Here is a 25,974-nt window from a genome sequence, read left to right on the forward strand (position 1 = left end):
GAAAGGGGGATAACGGTGCCCTCGTGTCCATCACATCCACCCAAACATCAAGTTACAAAAGCCCTCGCTCCCGCCGTACGCCCCCCACACACCGACTCCCGGAACGACCGTATCGGCGCACCCCGCCCAACCATCCCCGCCCCGCTCTCCCCACCGGCAACCCCACCTCCCCCACCACCACTCGTCAGCGCCAACACCCTCATGTCCTCCACCTCAAACGGCTCCCCATTCCGCACGAGGCGCCGACCCCCACCCGCCCTCCGCACAACATGCACGCCCGTTGGCCCAGGCATCAGCGGCGTCGTCGGGGTCGTCGGAGACGTGATCGCCAACATCGACGCGGAGACCGGGGCGCGGCCACCCAACGCCGCTGCGAATTTATCGAGGGTCGCTGACCTATATTGCTGGTGTGTGGGATTCATCATGTTGCTGGATGGGAGGGTGGTGAGAGTCGGGTGGGAGTGGTGGTGGCGGTGGCGCGGGGAGGGTGGGGCGGCGAACCATTTGGGGAGTGTTGGCGGGGAGCGCGGGGCGGGCGGGTGGAGGATGGAGTAGGGGTGGCCCGGGGGTGGGGTTTGTTGTTGGGGCTGTGGTGGGGGCGCGATTGCTGAAGATGTCGAGGAGGCGGAGCATTTGGGTTTTGTCGGAGCTTCGACAGTGGGCTCCCCGCCACCGTTGACGTTGGGCGCAGACTGACTCCGCCCTACGCCCCCCGCACCTGGGGCCGCTGTATGTGGCCGCATCGCTAGGTGGTCCCGTCTCTGTGGTATCGAACCCGCCCCGCTCTGCACGGTCGCGGGAGGATGGATTAACGGGAAGAGTGCTTCTGATTTGGATGCGACGGGAACGGGCACGCTCATCAATGCTGACCCGGCAGTTTTTGGGCGTGGCCATGTTGGCTGGGCGGGGACCGTCAGCGAGGTGGACGTCGTCGACTCTCTGGGTGATGAGTGGGCGGACGTTATCCGTGCCGCTGTTGTCGTCGTTGTCGCTGCCGGGCTTGTTGTCATGGTAAGACTGGCCGTGTTACCCGCACCACTTACACCCTTGGCAGAGTATCGCGTCCCCATAACAACCGCCCCCTCAATCGCCAACGCCGCCGCCGACGGAATCGATGCTGATGGATGGCTTCCCACCGTCGCAGGTATCAGTCCCGCCACCGTCTCCGCAGCCGGCGGCAACAATTGGCTCACACTTCCACCCCGCCTCCCGGCCGGCCTCGCCGAACTCTGCAACCGCCTCCTCATCCTCGCCATCACATCCGGCACAAGCGCGTCCACCACCGGTTGCGGTACAGGTAACCGTGGGGGGCGGGCGAACTTTTTCCCTGTTGTTGTTGGCGGCCGCGTTGCGGTTAGGGAGGCTGGTGGGAGGCGCGGGGTGAGGAGGGAGGGGGAGGAGATGGGGATTGGGATGGGTTCGAGAAGTGAAGTGGGAGGCGGCCGGCCGAGGGTTGTTTTGGGACGGCGAGGCGGGGGCGGTGTTGGGATGGGGGACGGGTCGGCGGACGGTGGTGGGGGTGTTCCTGTCTTCTGTGTCGTTATGGCTGCAATCGTATTCAGCGCCGTCGTCGTCCCCGTGTCCAACACAGGTCTCTCAACCCCACCACGCTCCTCCTCATCTTCCTCACCACCCCCTCCACTCCGTCTCCTACTCCTGCGTTGCGCCCTCGACAAGCCCCCATCTTCCTTCTTCACCACTTTTCCCGGAACCTTCCTCTTTCCCCGTTTCCCAACCTCCCTCCTCAATCTCCTCACAACATCCGGCCCCGGCGCCGGCGAGGCGTCCGCGTCTCTGTTATGCCCGTCATTCGGGGTGTCGAAACGGAGATACTGGTATGCAGCCCCCGAGAACGCGTGGGTGGTGGCTGCGTCTTCGTCAGAGGAGTGCCAGCCGCTGATGTCGTCGAAGAATGTGTCTGTGAGGAGGGGTGTAGGTGTTGCGAGGGTGGCTGGGGGTGGACGGACGAGTTCCGATGCGTGGGCGGGCCCGTCGTCGGAGTTGGAGTTGTTGTCGGACTCGTCGGCGGACGAGGGTGGGTATGGGCTATGAGGCGATGGCGATGAGGTGTGTTTTGCGGTGTTCTTTCTCCGCCGCTCTCTATCGGCTGGTAGGCGCCGATTGTCTGATCGGGAAGAGGGGATATCGAACAAACTTTGTGACGTTGCCGATTTATGTGCTTCGACGTATAATGAAGGAGATGAGACCGTGACGAAAGGCGGCGGAGCGGTCGGCGGTCGTTTACATAGATCGTATTTGCTTCCACTCAGTCCCATCGGCGTTGGTTGGGATGTTGACGTTGCGGTGGCGATGCGTCTTTCTCGTAGGTTGACATCGGATGAAAAGGGTATCGGCGCGGCTGTTCGTGGACGGTCATCCTTTTCCGCGACACCATAGCCACTACTACCGTCCACATATCCCCTTCCAACTTGCCGAAACCCGTACGTTTCGATAGGCCCCACAAAGCCGGCGGCATCGATCGCCAGCGCAGCCTCATTTCCGAGCGCATCACCATCGAAGGTTGACCTTGGCGGCCTAACATACGCGGAACGAGCGCGACGATGCAGTGGAGGTATTGAGCCTGCGTAGAGGGATGTGAGTTCGTTTGGGAGGATGGGTGAGATGCCGGGGAAGGAGGTGTGGTGGAGGGTCGGTGTTGGAGTTTCTCGAGTCATTTGTTCGAGGGAGTAAGTACGTATGCTGAGTTGTTTCTGTTTGACCGAGTTTCTATGGCCGCATTCTCGAGGGACTGGATGGAAATGGAAAATGTCCGAGGGCGCGCGAGAAACCGCAGACAGAGAAGTTGACGGGAAGCCCGGCGGAAAGAGGGGAACGCGGTGAACACGTCACGCGCCTCTCAGGCCGACCCGTGCTGCGCCACCCATTCTTGGAGCCTGTCGAAACAGGGCATTTCTCGCACTTCGCATCCACCATGTCCCCTAACCCATCGCCACATATGCACACCGGGAAACTGCAGATCCGCGGCCTCCATGTCCTTCATCTGAGCATATAGTCGCTTCCTGCATGAAATCATGAGTAATGATACAATAGACGCATTATTTTATCCGGGCTCTTACCTGTGTGAGGTCGTGAAAGCGGACGGACTGCAATCAAGGTCGAGGGGAGGAATCCAGCGGACGAGGCCGGGGGTGGCACTGGTGGGTATTATTGTCCGGCTGATGTCGACCGATTCATGTGTTGCATATTTCATGTACAGGAGGCTGCCCAATCCTCCGATCCAGGGCCGCTTGCGGGATCCCGCAGAGCTCAACGCATCACCGATCTTTGTCGCTTTTCCATTTTGGCCGCATTTTGGCGTCATTTTGGCTGCCAGCGACAAGGGAGAAAGAACCCAGATGGGTCACATATATGTATTGGAGTTTAGTCTCTGGAGGAACCGTATGATACGCCTCCAAAAATTCGCTTCCATTGCACTATACGCCTATATGGGGCAAAGCTACGTACGCTGCGTAACCAATCCCAAACACCGCACCCACGCTGGGTATCACCAAAAACCCTACCCTCGGCACTACAGACCCTATCCCCGACACAGAAACCCGACCTCAAACCCCCCCATCTTCTTCCCACCGCCATACCCCGAACTCAACTTCAAAGACGCCAGGACTTCCTCGCAGAGCGTTGCGTGAAGGGTGATAGGTTCGACTTGCGGGTCGGACGCCCATTGGGTCATTGTGCTGATGGAGAAAAGGATAGGTGAGGATTAATGGCGTAGGTTTTCCGACGGTGTAGGCTGGATAGGTCTGTTCAGCTCCTTACCTGGTGATTGCCGCGGTTTCGGCCCGACAGTCCATGTACATCACTTTCAGCGCTTCAATCGCACCGAAAAGGGCTCCGAAAAATCAGTGAACGCCCCTTCGAAAGCCTGTGCAATGATGATATGCAGTATTACCAGGAACAAAGCCCCGCGGCTCCCTCGCCAACCGCTCCACGATGACTGCCGATGCGGCTTCGATTGTTTCCTGGGACGCAGCGGCGAGTACGGATGTGATGTCGTCCGTGGAAGGATGGATGGTGGTGGTGATCAGGACGTCCGGATTGAGGACCCATAGCTGACGAAGAAAGGGGGGGGAAGATGTGATGTGAGTCTGAGACGAGGGAGATATGCGAATCGCGTGACAGAAATGAGGCACCCCCCGGAGGTTTGACAACATTACCAGTATCCTCGGCCGCTCCCCGCCCTTCTCATAAACCGCAAACCGAAACGCCGCATGTGCACCCGTCGATTCCAAAACTTCTTCCACGAAATACGTCGCAAAATGGGCATGGATCCTCTGCTCCCCTTCACTCCCCCTCTTCCCCACCACGTCCTTCAAAGCCGGTGAAGGAACGACAAGATCCGTCCAATACTTGTACAACTTGACGCCGTGGATGTAGGGCCGGATGTCGGTCCCGGCGTCGGGGATTTGGTCGAGTTGCACTTCGCCGATGTCGTGGCTGCAGTGGGTGCAGTAGGCTGGGGCGGTGCGGCCGACGCGGAGGATGCCCTGCATACCGGAGAAAGGATCAGTAAGTCACTTTCTAGCCCTTCGATGCCCCTTTTCTTTGCTATAGGTCATATATGCTCTTTTCGGTTAAGGATGCATGTTCCATTGATTCCGGCGCAAATCCAATGGCCCGCCGCCAACCTTCCACCGAATGACCCGGGAGTAAATAAGGAGGCAACGAGAAAGATGTCCATTGTGGTAGTAGATTCGTGTCCACAAGCTCTGGACATGAAGGTATTTTCACAGCGTTCAATAATATGATTGATTTTGGAAGTTTGTATCGATATGACAGCCTTCATAGAGACGCCCTTCTTCTATAACTTCCGTCGCAACTCTACCCTCTCGCACGCCGCCAACTGATGCCATAATAGAATGTTCTCGCTCACTCACCTTTTCCCGTTCACCGATTTCCACCCTCACAGCCGTCGTCAGATCCACATCATCCGGGTGCAGCACAACGTAGCTTTTGGCGACCAGGAGCGTGCCCTTGACCGCCAACACGACCCCGCCTTTCTGCCCTGGCATTTGTGAATAATCCTCCTTGTGGCATGCCCAGCAGTCCGTCAGTTCGTGCCAGTACTCGGAGGGCATCTCCACCGCCCTGCTGAATCGGGGACCCGATGCGCTGCTATCGTTTGATTCCCCTGATCCCGGCAGTAAGAGAGGATTGTGACATTGATGGCATTCAACCTGTGACAGCCCACGTAAAGGTTCCACGTCCATCAAACGCTCCTTGGGCGTCTCCGGTATCCGTGCCGCGTACCGAAGTGTCAGCTGAGCGTCCACTCCGGAATCATGACGGATCTTCTTCAGCGATGCTGGATCGACCTCTAAGGGCAATGGGATCTCTATTGGTGTGTGTCGTGCTGATTGGAAAGTCGCGGCGAGGTGTTTTGGACCAGCGGTGACGTCGGAAACTCCGCGTAAGGAGACGGCGAGTGACCGGAGTTTGAGGAGGACTTCGAGGAAGTATGGGATGGGGCTGCCTGGGTTTGGTTCGTGCCCCGAGGTGGTTCCATCCTCTTCTGTCATCGTCCTCCCCTGAACAGGCTTTTTTGAGGAATGCCGAAAAGTCCAGAGATCACCAATCAATCGTTAACGGGGACCAGAACGGGGACTGTAATAAACGCCCCGCAGTTCCTGTTTATTATGTTTATTAATGATTAGAACCGCGATCCTGAGGATCCTCTTACAGTAGGACAGCGGGCAGGAGGAGAGCAAAGGTGCTAACTTTCTGCGTTCTATGCGAGGTTGCAAGCGAAATTGTGTTTTCAGTGTCAGCCCAATGGCAGCGGAAGCTCGACGAAAACTTGATGGAAAAATTAGCGTACAGCGCCGTTCATAAAGCAAGGCCGCTGTCAATTTGATTCACCGGCCCCCTGGACGCGCCTCTCCATATAGATAGATCTATGCCTAGTATCTAGTGAATCCTCCTCTAGCTGCTATGACTGCCCTGTGCGAGAGCCACAATGGTGCTTCTCTGAGCAAAGCTGAGGGGTCTGGGCATGGTGCCCAGCCAGATGGCGAGAATGTGTTGTGCATGCATTTCCAATCTCGACGCTCGGGTTGTCCGGAGCGTCCGGCCGGCGACGACGCGGTCGAGCACTTCTCTGACGCCACTGTCAAGTGCGGCCTTGCTTTATGAACGGCACTGTAGATAGTTAAATATTGAAAGATAGATAAGATACTAGAAGAACACCGCCCGCTACGGAAGATCTACTCTAAAGATAACATGTTGGGGACCTTTAGTATATAGGGTTCTGGTGATTGCATATATGGAAGGTGGGATGCTATATACAGGTGGAGCGGGCTTGGGAATCAGGCGGAGGATTGTCGAGTCGTCGGAGTAGACGTGTTGTTGCAGGCGCGGGGGCAAAGTGTGAGGTATTGGGATGCGCATGTGGAAGGCCCAGTTTCGCAAAGAACGGTTCTTCCGTCGAAGCGACTAAGCTGTAGGCTCAATGTCTCCAGCTAATTGATGGCATCAGGGAAAGCACGGTCAGCCAACGACGAGATACGGTGCAAGTCTTTTCATCCTCAACCCTCCAACTCCGAACCCAATTCCCAAGGCAGTCACAGAAACTCACATCTTCAGAATACGGTCCTTTCCTCCACTCGCCACGCGATCGCCCGCTGGGCTCCAGTCCACCGAGTAGACCTCATCTGCATGGCCTGGCAACTCGTGGCGCAGCTTTTTGTTCTTGACATCCCAAGTTTTGAGTGTGCTGTCTCGCGAACCGGAAAGCACTTGGCGCGAATCGGAGGACCAGCACACTTGGAATACCGCGCCGACGTGACCGCGGAGGGTGGTGAGGAAGCTGGTAGGAGTAGGGAAGAGCGTGTTTATGTCAGTTGAGAGGGCAAAGTACAACGCAAAAGGCGGTAAAAGACCGTGAATGGCCTCGGGAAATGGTCAGGTATACTCACGTTCCAGTGACACCGTCCCAAAGCTTGACACTCTTATCAAACCCGGCACTAGCCAATGTGCTCCCATCGGGGGCAAACGACAGGTGTGTGACCGGTTGCTGATGGCCGGTCATTCGCGTGATGGGCTTCTTGCCCGTGCTGGGCTCCCACAAGAAGATGGTGAAATCATCCGAGCATGACGCAAGTTTCTCTTTCTTAGAGCCATTCGCCGTGGCCGTGTTGTAGCGGGTGACGGCAGCGGCGTAGGCTTCGGTCCGAGTGGCGAACTTTGGTGCAGTGTGGTCGTGGGGACCGGTGCGGAGAATGAAATCCGTCGACAGCGTCAAGTGATTCACCCAGTGGGCGTGGCCTTCCAGCGTGCGCACGAGTTTACCCTGAGAAGTGTTTGTCGTCAGTCAAGTGCTCGGAACGATTTATGAACGCCCGTGTATTCAACCGAAATTCTCACCTCCGTGGAGTCCCAGACTTTGATGGTCTTATCTCTGCTTCCAGAGTATATCAGCCCTTCCCCACCCCACTTGACACTCAGGACAGGCGCGGTGTGTCCTGAAAGGGTCATGATGACTTTCCGTAGCTTGGCGTCCCATATTCTAACCGTGCCGTCCCTAGATCCTGATGCAAACCGGTTGCAGTTCTCGTTCCTGAAAGACGCGCACATTAGAATCAGGGATGGCGTTTCTCCCGAAACGGATGGGTGTAGAGGGAAAGACTTACAAGTGCCATGGCTCCCATGATATGCTGGTAATGACTTGCGAATGTGCACGGAGAGCGTCGCCGTAGGCTTTTCCAGTTTTCGGATTCCACAATCGGATGGTACTGTCCATACTTCCAGATGCCAGCATCTCGGAATCGGGAGACCAAGCAACAATCTGGACCCAGTTTTTGTGTCCTGCGTGGAAGTGCAATACGCACATTCTCAGTACCGTCCTGATACACCCGCAAGGAACATCCAATCACTGACAAAATGGGCCTGCTCAATCCCAAGCAATATCCGCAGACTAACCTTCCAACGTGTGCTGTGGCGTCTCGGTATCCAAATCCCACACCCTGACAGTGGTATCCCCTGAACCCGTCGCCAGCTGTTTTCCATCAGGACTAAACTGCACCGAAAGGATGGCCTCGGTATGGCCTGACAGCGAAGCGCTGCATCGTGTGACTGCTCGTACTCGGAACACCGCCTGTGGGCGGTAAAGAATAGTGATCTGGTCTTCGGTGGATTTGCCGAGCCCATGAATCACATCCGTATGCAGGTCCGCCGTGATCTCCGTGTCGTCTACAAGGAAAGTGTACGGTAATGGGTCCTCCTAAAAGCCAAAAAGACACCACATTATCAGCGACTGTCGGCAAGCCTATTCCATCCCTCGGCTGTATGAAGCGCCAGGGACCCATCAAATATCTCCCTCCCTCTGTCCCGCCCTCTCCCTTTTGACGTACGTTCTGCAGCAAGTTGTTCAACAGCAGGGCAAGTTGCTCAGGGGTTACGTCCGCCGGCAAATTGAGCGGAGGTCCACAGGTATCGTCGTCCGCGCTCTTGAACTGAGCTACCACAGTAGCCCCCGAGGGCGCTGCTGGGGGTGGCGCTGGGTCATTCCTCTTGTACCGATTCGGTTTCACGTATGGGTGGTATTTTGTCTCGCCCATTGTTGCGTTATGCCTCGAGAATCCTGGAACTGAAATTAAGGTTGAGCACGAACTGAGGTCAGAACTGAGGTGCACGGAGTGAAAACCTTTTGCTCTTCAAATGACGAGGACTCAGTTTCCACAAGGTTGCAAGGGGGAGGAAGAAGCACCTTAAGGGCGGCGTCTGCTCGCAAGAACAAAAGTACAAAGAAGGCAATTCGACGAAAACTCCCACCAGAAAGTGAGGAACATGAACGCAGACCGAGCGCGCGAACGAATTTGAAAACAAAAAGCGCAATGAAACAACTTGACCAGCGTCACGTGTACTCCATCATCATCATAAAAATCAGTGCCTCGCTCCGAACGGGTCTACAATTGGGTGCTTTTCGCCGTCCCTTCCGCCTGCAGACCGTCCAAGCGACAAGACTACGTTGATAAGATGGCCAATATCGGCTCCCTCTTGTGAGATTGGTGCATCACGGCCACTAAAGCCCCCCTCAACCAAGCACCTACGAACGCCGCCCTCTTCACGCCTCGACAGACCGATGACCAGAACTGCGGTACATTTGTGTGCATGATGGCTGATGCCATTGCCTGGGGTGTTGCCGTGTGAGGTCACGGAATCATGGGCCGATGATCCGCAGACCGCCGTCAATGCCCGCCATAACATCGCGCTGAGCATCGTTTTGGCGACGTTTCTTAATGATGGGGATGCTCATCAGTATACGAATTTGACAAAGTGCTAGATCTCTGACTGTAGGTGTAGTCCTGTAGACTTCAATAACATCATTGTAGTAGTCATAATGGCGAACATACATATATTGCAATAGTCAGAATAGCCCTCCCAAAGGAAAATCTCAGATAAAACATATTCACAAAGGTAAAGGCGGCAAAAGCGAGATATGATGAACGGCTGCGATGTGTACATCTATGGTATGCGGCGTGTCTGACAATAAGAAAAAGAGTGCTATCGGGGAGGTTGCTACGAATGTACATAGATGTTTGCTGGATCTACGGGTTCAGACGGACGGGGTCACGGGGGAAGAGAGAAGTTTTGCGGATGTTGCCGAGGTTCAGGAACAGCATGAGGACACGCTCAAGACCTAGATGGAAAGAGATTCGGCACTTAGATCGAGAAGAGCTTCGAAGGCTGAATATGCTCCACCAAAGCGAAACTTACCGATACCACCTCCGGCATGCGGGGGTGCACCGTACTTGAACGCGTCGAGGTACGGCTGGATGGTGGCGGGGTCAATTGGGGGCTCGAAAGTTTCCGCGCGTTCTTGCAGGAGCTTCGGGTCGTGGACACGCTGAGCTCCGGAAAGAATTTCCTCTCCGCGCATGAAGAAATCGTATGAGTTGCTGTAACCCTGCTTGTTTGGGTCAGGCATGGTGTAGAAGGGTCGCACGGCCAAGGGGAACTTGTCGAGCATGAAAAAGTCGGTGTGGTATTTCTCTTTCACCAGGCGGCCCAGGGTACGTTCTGTCTCGGTGCTGCAGTGGCGAGACGCGTCAGGCATAATTGGGCACAGACTTCAAAATCGCCTTTCTCAAACTGACCTGAAATCGTCAAAGTCACCGATTTCAACACCATGCTCACGGAGAAGCTTAATGGCTTCGGGGAACTCCAGTTTCAAGCAGCTGTCACCAAACTCGAAGTCCTCGAAAGGATATTGTTTCTTGATGACCTCGATCTCCTTAGCATACCGCTCCTTCAAACCTTTGATCATGTGTGTGAAAAGACCGTCGAAAAGGTCGAGCACTTCATGGTAGTGCTCCTCGAAGGCCATCTCGAGATCGAGTCCAACGAACTCGGTCATATGACGATGAGTGTGGGAGTTCTCAGCGCGGAAAACTGTAACGAGACCCGGTGTTTTAGGGTCTCTCCATATTCCGATGAACTACCCTTTATCGCACCCACCTGGTCCGATCTCGAAAACCCTCTCGAAGTCGGAGGTGATCATCATCTGTTTGTAGAATTGAGGGGACTGCGCCAGGAACGCCTTCTCTGTTAAGATCGAAAGTGTCAATCAATATGAATCCACGCACGAACCATGGTACGGGGCCTACCTTTGAAGTATTCAACCTTGAAGACGTTGGCACCACCTTCGCTTGCTGCACCGAGCAACTTCGGGGTGTGGATCTCGATGAAGTTCTTGCTCTCCAGGAATTCGCGGAACAGCCGGCAAACTCCGTGTTGCATGCGGAAAATGGCATGGTTTGTTGTCGTCTACAGATTCCGTCTTAGCTTGCACAACGATAGTCCACAAGACATCCCACTGTCTGCTCACCCTCAAGTCGATTGGGCGATGGTCCAACCGCGTGTCAAGCTTCACGCGCACAAGTGCGGGGTCCTACAAGATTCACTCGGTGAGCCCTCCGGCAAAACGTCGCGAAAACCTAAAATGAGCTCATACAGTTTCGTAGTCGGTCTCGGGGCGGGAGGCATCCTCCAAAGTAAAAGGCAACCTGCTGGCCTCGCTGATAACGTGGATCTAACGTGCGCAGGGGGGTGGAGTGAGCAAGATGGAGTCCTGGCCATCCGATCAGTCATGTGAAGAACCGCACCTTCTCGATCGCGAGCTCAAGGTCCTGGATCGTGCATGATTGCACTTGTTGCAGAGCTTTGACAACAGTGGCCTCCACTAACACGAGCGACTCGGAAGAGATTCCGGCTGCAAACTTCTGCATGTGTCCACTAATCTTCTCGGCATCCACCGTCAACACGCACTGAACTGTAACGGTTCCCTGACGCAATGTAAGGAAGCACTTTTTGCTACCGGTAGGACGGGAGTTCTGAACACGGGCGCTGAGGAGAACTGTGCTGCCAACTGGACTTCCGTTCAGGTCCACGATCCGGGTTCGATGCCGACCTGTTCGCTCCTGAGATTTGTTTGTTGGAAGCAGTCCATAGCGATTTTTTGAGTAATCCTGCGTGAATGAAACGTCAGACAGGCTTCCATAACGCTGGCTCGTGCCGTCGTACGTCTGGTCTAGCCAACTTACGGGATTCGCGGCTTCGCGTGCAGCTTTCTCAGCAGCCTGGTGGAGAGGTTAATCAGCCCCACGATCTCATTTACCACTACAAACAACAAGGGACGACCCTTACCAACTTGGCTTCACGCTCCTGCTTCTTCTTCTCCTTCTCACGCTCCTTCTCGAGCTTCTTCAATGCCGACTTGGAAAGTGGCTTGCCATCCTCTCCCAGGACAATCCCCTCTACGTTCTTGGTGAGCTCCTCCACTGCTTTTTCTGTGGATTCTGACATGTTTGGGGTTTTAACGACCAAGGTTGAGGGATCTTGTGACGACGGCCGCAATTAAGTATTGGTCGATCGCAGTACGGATGAGTTGTGAGTTCCTATGGCAACTTTTTACTCGGGGTTGTGAGTCATCCACACAGATGAGTCACGAACATGAAAACACAGTGAGGCCAATGGTTACGTAGTCATACTCATGTTCTAACTACGCTGATAGGGTTAGGGTTAGGTGTAGCGTAAATTAGTGCCTCGCTCCGAACGTATCTAACGGTCCTAGAACGCTAAAGCTTCTCGGCAGAGTGAGTGAAGCGGCGCGTTCGGACAGACGCGTTGGACTCTGCCCCCAACAGCTTGTTGTTGTCCACCCACGGGACGGCAGTTTCCACCCACACAAGCCCACCCACCTCACTACTCGCACCACCGCCGCCGACAGACAAGATGCCAACCGAAGAGCCCCCCTCCGACGCCTCCCGCGCCCACTCCGCAACAACCGACCCCTCCGCCCCACCCACACGGGCCCCGACCGGCCACACCAAACTCTCCAGCTTCCGCAACAACCTCGCCATGTCGCGCGCAGGAAGCCGGATGAATCTCTCTGAACCTCGCGGTGCAGGAGGCGTCCCGCAGAGCGCGCGCACGGTTGCGGATGCGCCTGTGAACGCGGTGATGTTTGAGAACACGTTTAAGTTGAAGCCGGATCGGAAGTGCGTAAAAGGGGGGGAAATGTTGGGGGCAAGGGGGAGAACATGTATATGAGGGGGCATGATTGATCGCTTTTGAGGCAGGTTTCAGAGCGAGACGGTCCGCCGCATCGCGGCGGAGATCCTGCAGCGAAACTTGACGAAACAGAAGTATGAAAGCGGGAAGTCGCCCATATTTGCGCAGAGTATCTCAAATGAGATTCTGGGGGCGGTTAAGAGTAGTTTTCAAAAAGTCAAATCAGAGGTGTTTTGGAAAGTGTGAACGGTCGTCCTGATTATCCTTTTTTTTTTGACAGAACTGGACTATGAGCGCTACAAGATCATGGTAGACGTAACCATCGGTGAGTTTAAAGGACAGGGGATCCAGGTTGCGTCGCGCGCGGTGTGGGATACGACAACAGACTCGTATGCTTCGGCGCGTCGTTCAAGAACGTATGTACCTGGGTGTTTTCGGAACGGTGCCTTTTCAAATGGGAAAATGGCTGATGGGCTGTCATGTTTGATTCTCTAGGCAACGATCTTTGCAGTTGCGATTGTGTTTGGGTGCTATTTTGAGTAAATGGGTAGATGCCCTGCCTTTGGCACAATATCTCTTTTTGGGCAATATTCTTTCTGGGAGTGTATGGGGAAGAGGTAGGTGGTTGGGGCTCGTCAATCGTCATCAGGGATCTCGGATCGTGAGAGGGATGACGCCGGTTTCGGGTTCGGGATTTTGTTGTGTATATGTGCGCATTAATGTGGGATGGGACACAAATATCGCTGTGCGATGGTTGGTGCATAAATTCGATACAAATCCTCGTAGAGGTGTCGTTCAGAACTCCGACAGGGGTCTATACTGCACATGTCCTGCCCCACCGTCGATAATTGTCTGTCTATCTGCTATATACTCTCCATTCCAAAACTGAGTCAATGAACATTCCGGCCCTCTCTTTCTTCACCCAACCATCAATGCCCACCCAACAGCGCCCTCATCTCCCTCTCCGTAAACACACCCCTCATCTTCTCGGGCGCCGTCAACTCCTCCTCCCTCCGCATATGCGGAAACACCAACGCCCTCAACCGCCCAACATCCGCTTCAAAAGCCTGCCAATCAAACCCCGCAGGATCCTCACCACCCGCACGCGCCACGACCCCGTTGAGGGAGTATATCAGCGAGTCGAGGTCGGCGTGGTCGGCTTCAAAGGCGGACATGTCGAATTTGGTGGCGAGGATGGGGAAGATTGCGCGGTCTTCGATCGTGTGGTGTGCTTCGAGGTTGGAGAGCACAGTGCGGGTGAGGGAGAGGAGACGGGGGAGGCGTTTGGGGCTGCGGGTACGGCATTCCTTTGGGGACGAGTAGAGGGAAGGTTAGAATGGAGCTTGAGGGCACAACAGAAACACCGAAACGGGACAGTACTTTGAGCAGATTCAGGATGCCTTCCCTGTGGTGGTCGTGGAATGCCTTGAGGAGGGTTGACCACTTTACATATGGGTCTGACATTGCTCTCGGCGGGGGGTCATTAACGAGTTGGAGGGGAGGGGGGGAAATTTCACTGTTCTCACGCGTTGGAGACGGACCTGGTGGACGGGCTGGATGGACGGGACCTATAGGCGTGATCTTCAACAGCAACTCCCACAGCCAACACACTGATACCGAAAGCACCTCCCACTTGCACCTCCCGTTCGCACGTCTGGATTCCATTCCATCAACCCGCAACCATAAATCTCCAATGCCCGACACCCGCCGCATAGAGCGCGAAATCCGCCAAGTCCTCGCCGACAAAACCGCCAACGTCCATGTCGAGGTCCTGGGCGACGACCTCTGTACGTCGCATAACCCCACTTTCCCCATCCCCATCTCCACCACGTTAACCAATGAATTCCCCCTACCCACAGGCCATCTCCGCGGCCGCCTCTCCGGCCCATCCGACACGCCGTATGCCGGCGGCACCTTCTTTGTGGATATCGTGCTACCGGGGAATTACCCGTTCGCGCCGCCGAAGATGAAGTTTGAAACGCGGATTTATCATCCGAATATCAGTTCGGTTACTGGGGCTATTTGTTTGTGAGTTTGAAGAAGGGGTGGTTGGGGTGGGGAAGGATAGGGGCTGGGGATTTGATGATGTGTTCGGATGGGGACCGGCTGTGAGAGTTGGAAGCGGGAACTTGTGGGCGGAAGGACTGACCTTGCTTGTTCCATAGGGATATCTTGAAAGATGAGTGGTCGCCAGTCCTGACGCTGAAAACCGTGGTATGTTCCCAATGGATAGAGATCCCTGGGAAGGATCCTCATCCTAACAAAACCCACGGTCTCTCATACACGCACAGCTCATATCATTGCAATCCCTCCTCTGCGACGCCGCGCCTGATAACCCGCAGGTCCATATTCCATCGGAAAGTTTCATCTCCTCACGCAGCATACTAATCCATCTCCCCTCTCCTATCCACAGGACGCCGAGGTAGCAAAACGCTACATCTCCGACCGCGCGGGCTTCGACCGCACCGCCACCGACTGGACAAAACAGTACGCCATCACCGAAACCCACGCACCCTCCCAACCGCCGTCACATCCTACACCACCACCAAATCCAAAGCCGGAAAAGCAACCCCCACCACCCCCAGAGGAAGTAGGCCTGGACCGCGCCGCGATAGCGCGGATGACGGAGATGGGCTTCCCGAGGGCATTGGTGGTCAGGGCGTTGAGGCAGAGTGATGGGAATGAGGTTAGGGCGCTCGAGGCGGTTTTGGCGGATAATGTTTTATGAGATGGCGTTGTGGGGGAGAAGTTGGTAGGATGATGCATGCAGGGAACTGGTTCGTGCCGCCAGTGACACGGACGCGGGCCTCGCCTACCCATGTCCCCTAATGCTACAGTAGACAAGACGATATAGACAGCCCGCTCAAGCAACAAACCCCCAATTTCACGGACCGGATGTCGATAATGCCGTCAGTCACGTTGTATATATATATAAAAGAAAAGAAAAGAAATGGTGTGTGTGGTGTGGAACAAAGTATGTGTATATGTGACGCCGTTGAGGTGGGTGTGCATAGGGGAGTATCTACAGATGTGGTGTATTCTGCTCTGCGGTGATGTGTGCGTGCGGACTTTTGCATATCGCGGGGATGGGTTTGCCTTTAGAGACCTCGCTTCCAGCCCAGGGCATTGTGCCATCCCGAACACTCCAGAAGCAGGCATCCCCACTTTCTCGAGTCGGGTGCGTCCACTCTATCCCGACACTCCCCCATTTGATGGTGTACTGCCGATCTCAGCTTTGTGCCGTTTATACTTTGGGTGCGGGGAGACCGGGAATTTGCGGGGGAGCGCCTCCGGGGAGACCACCGAGGCCAGGTTGGACCATCTATTTGTGAAAGTAACGAAAATAAGAAACAGTCCAAGTATGCCCCAAAAAACTGAAGCGGCCGATCAAAAAAACAAATATCCTGCTGGATCCTTAAAAACGCATACCTGCTGAGCCTGCTGCTGCTGCACCCTCATCTGCGCCTCCTGCTGAAACACAAACTGCTCCCTCTCCAACTCCAACGCCACAGGCAACCCCACAAGCATCACCGCCGTCGACACCACCCACGCCGCGCTGCCAACCCACTGCGCAGCTCCCCACGTCGCCTCAACCGCCCTGGTCACCGTCTTCACAACCCGGACCCGCGTGGTCGGGGGGATGACGTCCCGGAGCGCGGAGATGCGCTCCAGGAGGGATTCGCGGGCGAGATCTTCATCCTCCTCGAACTCGTCCTCGTCGTCGTCCTCGGTCGCATCCGAACCGTAATCGGATCCCAGAATGTCGCGGGCGCCGAGGGTGCGGACGACGACATTGCCGTCGTCGTCTTCGTCAACGTCGCCGAGTGAGTCGTCATCCTCGTACTGCGAGTCGCCGTCGTCTTCTTGGAGCGCGAGGAGGAGGGCGTCAGCCGCGGCAGCGTCCTGCTCGATCGCAGTGGCGGTGGCGGTTGGGTCGACGACGATATCGGTTGTTTCGGTGATTGTGACTTCCATTTCGTTGAGTTCCACCATGTAATGTTAGGGGATGTGTTTGGTTGGGGTTGGGGGTGTGATGGAAGGTTGTTCTGTTTGGGCTTTTGCAGGTGGGCAGCGGGCGGAATATTCAATGCGTCGAGGCGAGGGAGAGGAATACAAATGGGGAGAACAGCACGTGATGTCCTCCGTGAGTCTCGCCCCGTTTTATTCCGGGCGAATATGCGCCGGCCCGCGATTCTGACAGTGCCCAGAAAAGCCGTCATTTTATGAGAAGGCCAAATAAAGGAACACGCCGGATCTTCCAGGCACCTCCCAATCACACGCCTCCATGCAGAACAATCTGGCCAGGACATCTAACAGCCAGCCAATCACGCCCCTCTGTGTGGAATGTATTTCCAGCCAATCACGTACATCACAGTAGAAAATCTGGCCAATCGCACGCCTCCCAGCAGCACAATCTGGCGTGGACTCCCAACCCAGTCATTTTGCAGCAAGCTTCCCTTCTTGACTGTCTTCAGAGCCTCACCTTCATACGCAAAGTTGGGATCTCCCCTCGTCTCCGCTGAGCTCGAAATCAACGAAAAACCCACATCATGAGCCGAAGCGGAACCAGGTCGCCCCCACCCACTTCGCGGTATTCCCACTCCTCAGGGGCACCCGCCAGAGACGCTCGTCGCTCTCGCTCGCGGAGTCAAGATCAGCGACCCAGCCGGAATCCGCCACGGGATAGATATTATGACGACGAGCGGCAAGCGCGCAACGAGTATCGAGATGACAGGCGGGGGAGATCGAGAGAGCGGTCGGAGAATCAGAGCCCGCCTCGTAACATCCGAAGTGAAAGGGATTGGGAGAATAGATACGAGAGCAATGGCCCCGCAAACGGACATCAGGGTGGGTATCACCGTGAGCAGGACGGATACCGCGGCGATCGTCGAGGGGGTCACGAACTCGAACAACAGCAAGGAGAAACGTTCCAACAATTCCTGCAAAGACGGCAGGAGATTAGGGAAGCTAGCACGGCGACGATATGGCTTTCATCGCCTGAAGTCCGCGTGAGGGATACGTCGGTGTCGCCTACGCGGAAGGGGAAGAGCTCGAAGCGGAGGAACCGGTCTGAGTCTGGAAGTCCGGCGAGACGGAAGAAGAAGAGGAGTAGCCGGGACAGCGAGGACAGCGCGGGGGAGAGCAGCGACTCGGATGCGGGGGCGAGGCGAAAGTCAAGGAAAGGGAAAGATTCACGGAGGGATAGGAAGTCGAAGAAGGATAAGAAGAAGAAGAGTAGTAAGAAGCGGAGGACTCGGACGCCGTCCCCATCGTCGTCTTCGTCGTCTGCTTCTGAGGGGGAGTCGGAACGAGCGGTGGTAGCAATCACTACCTCGACGGAAAAGCAAGCCGAAGCATCCGCCGAGGTAGACGAGACAGTGCAAGACTACTGGAGAGAGAAAACCGTAGAGCAAGTCGACGACGCGCCTGTCGGACCACTCCCATTAAACGTCGCAGATCCAAAACATGATGACCGGGCATACGGTGGAGCACTGCTCGCTGGAGAGGGGTCAGCAATGGCAGCGTACCTGCAGAGCGGCAAACGTATTCCACGTCGTGGTGAAATCGGATTGACGTCGAATGAGATTGAAGATTATGAGAAGGTCGGGTTCGTCATGTCGGGAAGCAGGCATCGAAGGATGAATGCCGTTCGGATCAGGAAGGAAAATCAGGTATGCCTTGGACTCCACCTACTCAAATGACGTGGATTACTTTACAGAGAGCTCACCACCCAATTATCTCCACGCTTCCGCCAGGTCATCAGCGCAGAAGAGAAACGAGCTCTGCTACTGTTCAATCAAGAGGCGAATATGAAGAAAGAGGCGGAGATCATTGCGAATTTCAAGGATATGGTGTCGGCCAAGATGAAGCCCGCGGAGGATGCTGCTTGAGACTGCGTTGTGTTTCTGTGGATGTGATTGTAATAAAAATGTATATACGCCGATACCTTGCCTACAAGTGATGCGCGGATAGGACTCAGGATGGGGTCTCTGCTCTTGGTGGAACGCTTGGTGGAATAACGTTTCAATATCTTATGCGATGGCGATGATTTTCGCATTTGCCTTTCTATGAACGGTTCTATGTTACGGTGATGGCTACTAAACATTACAACGCGCTGTTCTACGCTTTTGGGCTGCACAACTTGCTGGCAGGTCGGCCAAGCTCCTTTCCTTAGTTGGTGGAGCTCCTTTCCCAACTGCCGAATCTTCTTTGTGTAAGTAGTGGCAGGCGCTCGCCTACTGCAGAATGGATGTCGTTGTATCGGCCGCTAGTACGTTTCTTGCTCAATGAATCCGAAGGGTAATACGACCCTTGTTTCTTCTTCACATCACAGCCGCCGAATCTTCCGCCGAATCTTCATTGGTGTGCGACCCCTTTTTCTTCACATTCCTACGAATCCGAAGCTTCGTGGGTGTGCGACACGACCGTCTTGGATGACATCCCATCTTCCTTGATGCCTTGAAAGCTGACTCTGAAACCCCGCGGGGGCCTCGGGACACCAGCTTCTTATATTCACGCTGCGTCCAGCCCCCCTTGTCTCTCGTCTCCACAAAATCCCTTGACGTTAGTATTCTTCCCCCAATTTCGCCCTCCACATCACACAATGCCACCTGCCTGCGGTCTCACATGGGCGGGAGCCATATTACCCCTTCCTTACCTGGTGGTGTTCAGGTAGGTAATATCGCAAGAAGGAGTAGGGTTGGGGTTAGGATCGGGGTTCGCCGTTAGGGTTGGCCATAGAGCCTTCACGCTCGAACTTACGCCCTTCACGCTCGAACTTACAGCGTCACGCTCGTAGGGTTAGGGGTTACATGTAAACGTCAAAGGAAGCTTGATCGATAATGGGCTGGAGATACGATGTATTGAGAAGAAGAAGACTAGTTACGTTCAAGAATCCCTGCCCACACTGCTTCCCACCCCCACCCACCACCCCCCCCTTTTCCCCCATTCCCCCAATCCCATAGACCGACCACTGCGTAAATCTAATCAATGCCCGTAGCGACGTCGAGGGCATCTCGACCGTGAGCTCATCGGCCGTAGAGCTCGTCGACCCACCCCCCCTCCCCCCCCGCCCGGTTCTCCCCGCCGCGACACCTTGAGTTTGGCGTACACCCGGCCCGTTGTTTCACACATGTTGTGTGGGGGGGGGGGTCGTCTTTGTCGTTGGGGGGGGGGGGGGGCTTTGTCGTTGGTAGAGCGGGGGGCTACGGACAGGTGCGGTCGACGTCGGAGTGACGCTTGGCTCTAAGGGGGGTGTGATGAGGGGAGTTCACAAAAGTTGAGGGGAGCGCAGCAAAACTGGGCAAAACGCGTATGACGTAAGCAATAGACGCGTCGTTTGCACTGCTTTCCAGACATCGTTTGCAGCTCAAGGTGATCTACAGAGAGCGGATCAAGTGTCTGTACAGCAAGCATGTCCATCGTTACAGCTACAGGCAGGCTCTTGGTGCTGGCCCTCTTGCATGACTTTGTTGCGGTAGGAATTTGGAGTAGGTGTTTGAGGACCTGATGTTCATTCTATTCAATCACGGATATCCTTGTTCTCACAACTGCCTCGCAATTCAGATCGTCTCCACATTGGAAAGGATAAATCCATTTCCGACCTCTTCTCATACGCATATAGTGTCCCAGTTACTGACTCGACGCTACGCCTCGGAAATGTCACCTGTACGCTGACCGTCGACAAGTCCCCTGGCAAGTATGTGCAGCCAGGGATTTGGAATGCCGCTGAAAAGGTAGTAAAATGCGTCATTCTGTCGACAACTGAGAGGTATGATATTATGCCTATTATCAGATTGTCATTTAAGCTAGTCGATGACCCACAGCTAGTCCGCTCCTGCCAGCGACACTCAACTTAACAACGGAAACGAACGTACCCGTAGGCCCCGGGGTGCCAGTGTGGTTCGGGAGCCCTACTCGCGGTAATTCGCACATTCTTCGTTCTCTTTGGCGCCATATCAATCCATTTGGGAAAGGCGGCACTGATCGCAATGCTTTCCAGTGACCAAGAACTGCAGTTATTCGTTAATTCAGCGGCTTTCCGGGCCCGATGGTAAGCTCGACTGTGGTGCCATGAAATATTTGATGACGGTCTCGATTTACCCGGAATAGAGTCCGTGGGGAAGCGCAAATCTACGCGATGATCAAAGCGTGCTAATTCGATATCTGTCTGTCTGCTTGCGCATCAGACATGTCAGATTTCTCGGTGATTACACCGAAAAGCGACACCACACCTTTCTGTACATCAACCGCAAACGCTCGGAATGCATATGCAGACAAAACAGCGTGGCCAGCCATTCAGCGATACTATTCAGCGAGCGACAATACTCTTTCTGCCAAAACCTCGAAGCGCTTCATGGACTGCTACAAGCTGTGTGGCCAGTCACGCTCCGGTACAGTAACCATGTGTCTTTCCCCTCAGAGACAGCGGGCAAAAATCTCACGCGATAAACGCTTCTTGCTCTGAACTCATACCCAGTCACGAAATATCGGAAAAAGCGATGTAAATACTTTGCTCTAAATTTTCCGATTCCGTTCAAGACTGCAAAAGATGCTGGCAACTTGTATTCGGGTGGGTTGCTGATGTCTCTCGTTTCTCCAAGCGGTAATGTTCGTGCTAACCAGGACAAAAACAGGATCTGTGGTTCCCACTCGGTCTGCCTTTACGTGGTCGCTCAACCAAGCCTGTGGGTTCAACACGACGGGCGCGAGGGTACCTGATTGTCTGAACCGACAAGCGGGCTATAAACTCTTGTCGACGCATTTCCTGCAAACTGTGACCAACCCACTGAATGTGACTCTGGATTATTTTGACGACGTTGACAATCCGACGTCGGTGTTCACCGAGTTTGCAGGGATGTACGCCATGGGCCTGTCCGGAAACGTCGACGTCTGGGTGGATCGAAACGTTACGGCCATCAGAACGGGAACGGCCTTTGCGAAGGCTTTAGAGGTGATTTTAAGAATCATGACTTCATGTGATGTATTTGGCTAACGGCCATAACTTTTCTCCGCAAAACAACCCAGGGCGTTCTCATTTACAACACCGATGTATCAAGCGTCGATTTTCACGTCCAAAACTCAGCAGTGGCGACGGTCACGAACGAGTGTGTAAAATTCATGGCCGCGCTCGAGGACTACCTTACAAAGACTGCCTCCAAATCATGTGGACCGGGACGTCGAACGCTTCCTTTCTTCCAATGCATTGTTGAACCTGACACCCCATCTGGGAAGAGCCGGAGAGACACTGCGGTCTCGCCGGTGCGCAACAGCGCACAGGCGGTTGCGAACGGGGCGGCAAACTACACATGTATGCATCCGTTACTTTGCCGCGGCGTTTTGCGGGCCTACGGAGGTCCTTCCCTCCCAACGATTTCTGAACTTACTCTTTCTGCATCTCATACACAGTGCCGGGAGGCATCGATAGCGATCCGGACGATGTCGTTATTCAATCGATCAACGGGACCGTTCCAATTGGTGCCACCCGATCTGTGCAAAAGGCAATCAAGATCTTTCCTGATGAAGAAAGCTGCCTGGTGGGTGGATCGCTGCGCTTTAGAATTCCAGGAAGTATGTCGACAAGGAATTTTATGTTGCGAGAAATGTGTCTCGGCGAATTCGTCCGGAGTTTTGACATGTTTTCCCTTTGTCCCGTGTTCCCATGTTGCCGCCTCCTAGAAAATTTGACAAACTTGGAACAACTTGGGTTGACTCTCAACCGCAGCGACGTAAGCGTCGTGGCTGGATCGGCGCGTATAAGCATCATGGAAGTTCCTCTGCCCGGAGTTACTTTTGACGACCGCCCGGTTGGTCCGTATGAATACTCGACCGGGGAGGATCCTGCCAGCATCGAGACGGATTTGTCGCCCGTGATTACTATCTCGGGGAACGAGTTTCTGGTGGATCTGCCCCTCACGCGGCCTTTTTTCGGTCCGACGCGGCTTGGTCTCACCTTCCGGGTCAGACGTAACCTTCGAAAAAGCAAGTACTTTTTCCCATGGACCTTCGAGCCGCTAGTGGTGGTATTCTCTAACCCCCAACTTACCGCCACCAGGTACAACGACTGGTCAAGCATCGGCAAACTCGGAGACCGGGGTCATCAACGTTAGGCTCGTTTTTCAGTGTGGAAGCTACGCGGGATTCCAAGTGGAAGGGAACTCGACGACAGCCGCAAATTTGAAAGCGCGGAATATCGATGCCCCCGGCAGTCCTGAATATCTCATCTCCGTTTTTCGACGAATAAGAGCGGTCGCGAACGGCCTGTATCCCAATCAACTCTCTTCCATACCTCTGCACGATGGTAGGCTCGGATTCACGTTGGCATGGTACAGTCAAGTCTGACTGGAATTGTGTTTCCATCTAACCTTCCTCTCGAAGTCCTTTCGTATAACGTCGAAGGCTTGCCTGAGAACGCAAAGAACCCGACCAAGGGGGAACATCAGGTTTTCCTCGCTGGAAAATCGATACTCATGCTGATGCAGGAGAGCGGGAAAGATTCCCACGACCAATTCAAACTCTTCGGAAAGGCTATTTTCCCGAACCCACCTGCGGATGGTCAGGAGCACCCTTACGACTTCTGGCTAAAAACAGCTCACAGTGGAACAACGCAGCATGCCGTGGCTGTCAGGGCGGATCTCGGATTGAGTGTGGTCGCCGTCGATTTACCGAATAGTATTGGCAACCAGAGGCGTCCAAACACCGGGCGTTCAAATAGGCGTCCGCCGATAGAGCTATACAACAAACCTCCTCCCAACAAGCCTGGCGCCTTCAAGATCACGTTCGAGGATGGTTCAAGGATCCACAGCTTCTGTGCTCTCTCAGTTCATTGGCAAACCAACGAGAAGGAGGATACATGGCATGATCTGGAGTTTCAGATGGTCCTGCTCGCCGTTGAGCATCTGAGAGTGACCCAAGGTTGCACCACTCTTGTTGGTGGAGATTTTAACTCGGATGCTCAAAATGTCCCGGTACGCAGTGCGCATCGCACCCCGGCCACGGCCACTTCAACCCTGCACCCCGTTTACCCCCATGACATTCCACGCACTCACCCATCCCTACATTAATCTTGCAGAGCATCGACGCGGACGGCAACGTTGTCCAGGTGGACAAATTCAGGCAGCGATTTTTCAAAAATACTCAGAAGCAGATTGGCGTATTCAATTTCGCAACGCTTCCAGGTATTGCCAAACCCCCCACTGCCTCACAGTGGCGCAACGGAAAGATTTACGACTTCTTTTGGTGAGTCCCGGGAATGAACACCTGCAGTTCTCCTCGTCCGTCAGGCGTTTTCCGTCCCTTCTTGTGGTTGGCTTGTAACTCCGCACACGGCTTACACTCTGGTATGCAGGTTCCCGCACCTGCCAACAGTACCCGCCGTCAGCGTCATAACACCCGATAAAGTTTGCCTGAATCCGTGGGACGCGGCTGTTTGCAACGACAGTCCAGATGGCGACTGGGCCACCTCCGTTTTCCTTAGGCATGCTGAGCTGGATCCCAGCATCCCCGGTTGCTCAACAAGGCGGAATGCGCGCCCAAGAAGATGCAGGTGGGACGCATGTTCGCTTTGCTCCCATGCCGAGGCCCACTATCATCGCACATATTACTCACCATTCTCAAAGTTCGAGATATACGAACCATTTCCCCGTCTATTTTACTCTCCGTTTATTCCGCGATCAAACGAAAGCGATTAGGATCGGGTCCTACAACCTGGTATGTGTCGGTACCATTTACAACACTTTCAAACACGCATATCTGACGGCACCCCGCACATTGCAGGAAACTAACGCTGCAGACGAAGCGGACGAAGCAGACGCAGCTCCGGTGGCTGATGATGGTGATGCTGATATAGGACCCGGCATCAGCAGATACATACAAGGCGCAGCGATTGTTCACGCCATGGCTTTCCAGGAGATCAAAGCGCAACAGGTTCTTAATATTGAGGGAGGATTAGTGCCGCCCGCTCGGGTGGGATCGTCAATTCCAGCAGACCAAGTGCCGTTCGCTCCGGTGGGATCATCGTCAATTCGACCAGACGAACTATTTCAGAAGAATCTTTACAACAAGCTAGGTTACGTGGAAGACGTCTATCTGGAAAAAGTGGACTGTCAAAGCTCTCGGTACTCAAAGACAGCAAAGGCTACTCGGTCTGATGGGTCCGCCCAAAAAAAACAAAAAACTCGAGGCTCCTTTACCAAGTCGGTGATCTACTGCATGTATCGGGTCCATAGCCAGTCGGGCAATAGCGTGTTGGGATATGTGGTCATTGGGAACGTTCACGATTTTAGCTCGGATCCGGTTTTGAGTTCCGGGGAACTTCTCGGAGATTTTGGGTCCGACATGCAAAGCTTTTGTAACAGCCTGGCTGTCACCGGCGGTTATAAATGTGACTTTGCCGCAACGTCAACAGACCAGCCAATAGATAACACGAAGCGGATTCCGTTGGTCATTTTGGTGGGTTATCGATTGACTTCGATATGAGCGCCGCCCCGCCAAAACCGTCTAAACCGGACACTCCTTCCGATTTAGGGTGACTGGAATAACGTCCGGCTGAGCAATGCGCTTGCCGCAGATCGAGACAGGAAGGCGGCGCTGCTTCGGGAGATGGCGCAAAATATGTACGTACCCTTTCTTCATATGCCAGAAACGTGTGCAGAAAGGAAGCCCACTGACGAACCGTGAGCTCTCGCTTGGTTTGCGATGCCATCATATCCTTTAGAGCCACTTCGATGCAATTCACATGCCCTTCGTTGGGAGTGTTCATTCCGGACGACCTCGATGATTATGATGGAAACAACGACTGTGGAATTGGAGGAGAAACCAGACCTCAGTTTGCAACCTCAACTGCCGGTGCCTTATACGTGAGTTTGATTTGAGAGCCCCAGAGTGCAAGAAATCAAGCACAACGTCCTAATCTTTACGTTCACTTCCCACGCATCAAAGGACCTGCTATTCTTTTGCGGGAACGATTATACCCCGAGGGATGCAAACGATATCAGTGATGACTCCGTTGCAAAAGTCGTCACTGATTCCTCTATTGACGAGTATATGTTCGGTTACCCGACACCCGCTAATCCGGATCTATGCACAAACGCCGGCAGTGGGGGCGAGTGCGCCAATACCGACATCCCATGCAGAGTTCTCCGCCTCTCAAAACATCTGCCTGTGGCTGCCGACTTGACAACTTGACTCCAGCGAACGGCAGGTTTTATATTATTTATTTGTAAAGAGGACTCTGGTTTGCCGGCGCATTCAAAGGATTTTTCGCAACTAAACGACAACGTAATGGGGCAGATAGTACTTCTTCACCTGAAAATGCTATATGGTTCATCCCCTCCCCCATCCCGCCTCAGTCGCTTTACGAAAGCGGCAGGCGACAACCAGCAAGAGGGTGCAAGGAGGGCACTTCAGTGCACTCGTGTCAGTATAACGATCTTTCCTCGCCTGGCC

The 25,974-nt window shown here is 54.4% G+C and overlaps 13 protein-coding genes across 13 annotated transcripts; 6 read left to right on the forward strand and 7 right to left on the reverse strand.

Moving 5' to 3' along the window:
• Window positions 1–47: 47 nt before the first annotated feature.
• EV422DRAFT_617230 (uncharacterized protein) lies at window positions 48–2,883 on the reverse strand (the record flags this gene model as incomplete). The annotated part of the gene is made up of 1 exon (XM_053073999.1): window positions 48–2,883. The coding sequence occupies exon 1, from the start codon at window positions 2,673–2,675 to the stop codon at window positions 48–50; it is 2,628 nt and encodes an 875-aa protein (XP_052929729.1). The 5' UTR covers window positions 2,676–2,883.
• A 547-nt stretch (window positions 2,884–3,430) lies between these two features.
• On the reverse strand, window positions 3,431–5,877 carry EV422DRAFT_160254 (ubiquitin-conjugating enzyme E2-binding protein). The gene is made up of 6 exons (XM_053064964.1): window positions 5,699–5,877; window positions 4,896–5,645; window positions 4,176–4,505; window positions 3,911–4,070; window positions 3,778–3,829; window positions 3,431–3,695 (listed from the first exon to the last, which is right to left on the reverse strand). Exons 2-6 carry the CDS (start codon window positions 5,535–5,537, stop codon window positions 3,539–3,541), a joined length of 1,341 nt encoding a protein of 446 aa, XP_052929730.1. The 5' UTR covers window positions 5,538–5,645; window positions 5,699–5,877; the 3' UTR covers window positions 3,431–3,538.
• Window positions 5,878–6,163: 286 nt separating this feature from the next.
• EV422DRAFT_515979 (WD40-repeat-containing domain protein) lies at window positions 6,164–8,802 on the reverse strand. The gene is made up of 7 exons (XM_053069354.1): window positions 8,367–8,802; window positions 7,936–8,236; window positions 7,647–7,821; window positions 7,381–7,573; window positions 6,933–7,306; window positions 6,593–6,823; window positions 6,164–6,476 (listed from the first exon to the last, which is right to left on the reverse strand). The coding sequence occupies exons 1-7, from the start codon at window positions 8,571–8,573 to the stop codon at window positions 6,464–6,466; spliced, it is 1,494 nt and encodes a 497-aa protein (XP_052929731.1). The 5' UTR covers window positions 8,574–8,802; the 3' UTR covers window positions 6,164–6,463.
• Window positions 8,803–9,161: 359 nt separating this feature from the next.
• On the reverse strand, window positions 9,162–11,979 carry EV422DRAFT_515981 (uncharacterized protein). Its single transcript, XM_053069355.1, has 10 exons — window positions 11,662–11,979; window positions 11,559–11,594; window positions 11,121–11,483; window positions 10,970–11,047; window positions 10,844–10,906; window positions 10,623–10,782; window positions 10,474–10,560; window positions 10,113–10,407; window positions 9,733–10,046; window positions 9,162–9,655 (listed from the first exon to the last, which is right to left on the reverse strand). The coding sequence occupies exons 1-10, from the start codon at window positions 11,818–11,820 to the stop codon at window positions 9,564–9,566; spliced, it is 1,647 nt and encodes a 548-aa protein (XP_052929732.1). The 5' UTR covers window positions 11,821–11,979; the 3' UTR covers window positions 9,162–9,563.
• A 270-nt stretch (window positions 11,980–12,249) lies between these two features.
• On the forward strand, window positions 12,250–13,071 carry EV422DRAFT_564072 (Tctex-1 family-domain-containing protein; the record flags this gene model as incomplete). Its single annotated transcript, XM_053072156.1, has 4 exons — window positions 12,250–12,515; window positions 12,597–12,730; window positions 12,809–12,948; window positions 13,024–13,071. 4 exons carry the CDS (start codon window positions 12,250–12,252, stop codon window positions 13,069–13,071), a joined length of 588 nt encoding a protein of 195 aa, XP_052929733.1.
• A 151-nt stretch (window positions 13,072–13,222) lies between these two features.
• On the reverse strand, window positions 13,223–14,025 carry EV422DRAFT_160357 (uncharacterized protein). Its single transcript, XM_053064965.1, has 2 exons — window positions 13,909–14,025; window positions 13,223–13,835 (listed from the first exon to the last, which is right to left on the reverse strand). Exons 1-2 carry the CDS (start codon window positions 13,990–13,992, stop codon window positions 13,458–13,460), a joined length of 462 nt encoding a protein of 153 aa, XP_052929734.1. The 5' UTR covers window positions 13,993–14,025; the 3' UTR covers window positions 13,223–13,457.
• Window positions 14,026–14,027: 2 nt separating this feature from the next.
• On the forward strand, window positions 14,028–15,432 carry EV422DRAFT_515991 (ubiquitin-conjugating enzyme/RWD-like protein). The gene is made up of 5 exons (XM_053069356.1): window positions 14,028–14,315; window positions 14,388–14,556; window positions 14,694–14,742; window positions 14,820–14,870; window positions 14,942–15,432. The coding sequence occupies exons 1-5, from the start codon at window positions 14,222–14,224 to the stop codon at window positions 15,254–15,256; spliced, it is 678 nt and encodes a 225-aa protein (XP_052929735.1). The 5' UTR covers window positions 14,028–14,221; the 3' UTR covers window positions 15,257–15,432.
• On the reverse strand, window positions 15,433–16,659 carry EV422DRAFT_515997 (mitochondrial import receptor subunit Tom22-domain-containing protein). Its single transcript, XM_053069357.1, has 2 exons — window positions 15,958–16,659; window positions 15,433–15,850 (listed from the first exon to the last, which is right to left on the reverse strand). Exons 1-2 carry the CDS (start codon window positions 16,519–16,521, stop codon window positions 15,773–15,775), a joined length of 642 nt encoding a protein of 213 aa, XP_052929736.1. The 5' UTR covers window positions 16,522–16,659; the 3' UTR covers window positions 15,433–15,772.
• Window positions 16,660–16,931: 272 nt separating this feature from the next.
• On the forward strand, window positions 16,932–18,622 carry EV422DRAFT_515998 (ras-induced vulval development antagonist-domain-containing protein). Its single transcript, XM_053069358.1, has 2 exons — window positions 16,932–18,200; window positions 18,285–18,622. The coding sequence occupies exons 1-2, from the start codon at window positions 17,079–17,081 to the stop codon at window positions 18,417–18,419; spliced, it is 1,257 nt and encodes a 418-aa protein (XP_052929737.1). The 5' UTR covers window positions 16,932–17,078; the 3' UTR covers window positions 18,420–18,622.
• Window positions 18,623–19,791: 1,169 nt separating this feature from the next.
• On the forward strand, window positions 19,792–21,575 carry EV422DRAFT_160517 (uncharacterized protein). Its single transcript, XM_053064969.1, has 8 exons — window positions 19,792–20,005; window positions 20,153–20,299; window positions 20,359–20,450; window positions 20,531–20,581; window positions 20,718–20,921; window positions 21,008–21,100; window positions 21,165–21,322; window positions 21,384–21,575. The coding sequence occupies exons 1-8, from the start codon at window positions 19,992–19,994 to the stop codon at window positions 21,477–21,479; spliced, it is 855 nt and encodes a 284-aa protein (XP_052929738.1). The 5' UTR covers window positions 19,792–19,991; the 3' UTR covers window positions 21,480–21,575.
• Window positions 21,576–21,707: 132 nt separating this feature from the next.
• On the reverse strand, window positions 21,708–22,828 carry EV422DRAFT_160479 (uncharacterized protein). Its single transcript, XM_053064968.1, has 2 exons — window positions 21,915–22,828; window positions 21,708–21,830 (listed from the first exon to the last, which is right to left on the reverse strand). The coding sequence occupies exon 1, from the start codon at window positions 22,601–22,603 to the stop codon at window positions 21,977–21,979; it is 627 nt and encodes a 208-aa protein (XP_052929739.1). The 5' UTR covers window positions 22,604–22,828; the 3' UTR covers window positions 21,708–21,830; window positions 21,915–21,976.
• Window positions 22,763–23,728, forward strand: EV422DRAFT_160468 (uncharacterized protein). Its single transcript, XM_053064966.1, has 2 exons — window positions 22,763–22,828; window positions 22,906–23,728. Exon 2 carries the CDS (start codon window positions 22,998–23,000, stop codon window positions 23,589–23,591), a length of 594 nt encoding a protein of 197 aa, XP_052929740.1. The 5' UTR covers window positions 22,763–22,828; window positions 22,906–22,997; the 3' UTR covers window positions 23,592–23,728.
• On the forward strand, window positions 23,729–25,631 carry EV422DRAFT_160469 (uncharacterized protein). Its single transcript, XM_053064967.1, has 5 exons — window positions 23,729–23,766; window positions 23,876–24,237; window positions 24,304–24,978; window positions 25,054–25,385; window positions 25,468–25,631. The coding sequence occupies exons 2-4, from the start codon at window positions 23,974–23,976 to the stop codon at window positions 25,204–25,206; spliced, it is 1,092 nt and encodes a 363-aa protein (XP_052929741.1). The 5' UTR covers window positions 23,729–23,766; window positions 23,876–23,973; the 3' UTR covers window positions 25,207–25,385; window positions 25,468–25,631.
• The last annotated feature ends 343 nt before the right edge of the window (window positions 25,632–25,974 follow it).

This window comes from Fimicolochytrium jonesii, assembly GCF_025526975.1.
Source record: "Fimicolochytrium jonesii strain JEL569 chromosome Unknown EV422scaffold_2, whole genome shotgun sequence".
Lineage (NCBI taxonomy): Eukaryota > Fungi > Chytridiomycota > Chytridiomycetes > Spizellomycetales > Powellomycetaceae > Fimicolochytrium > Fimicolochytrium jonesii.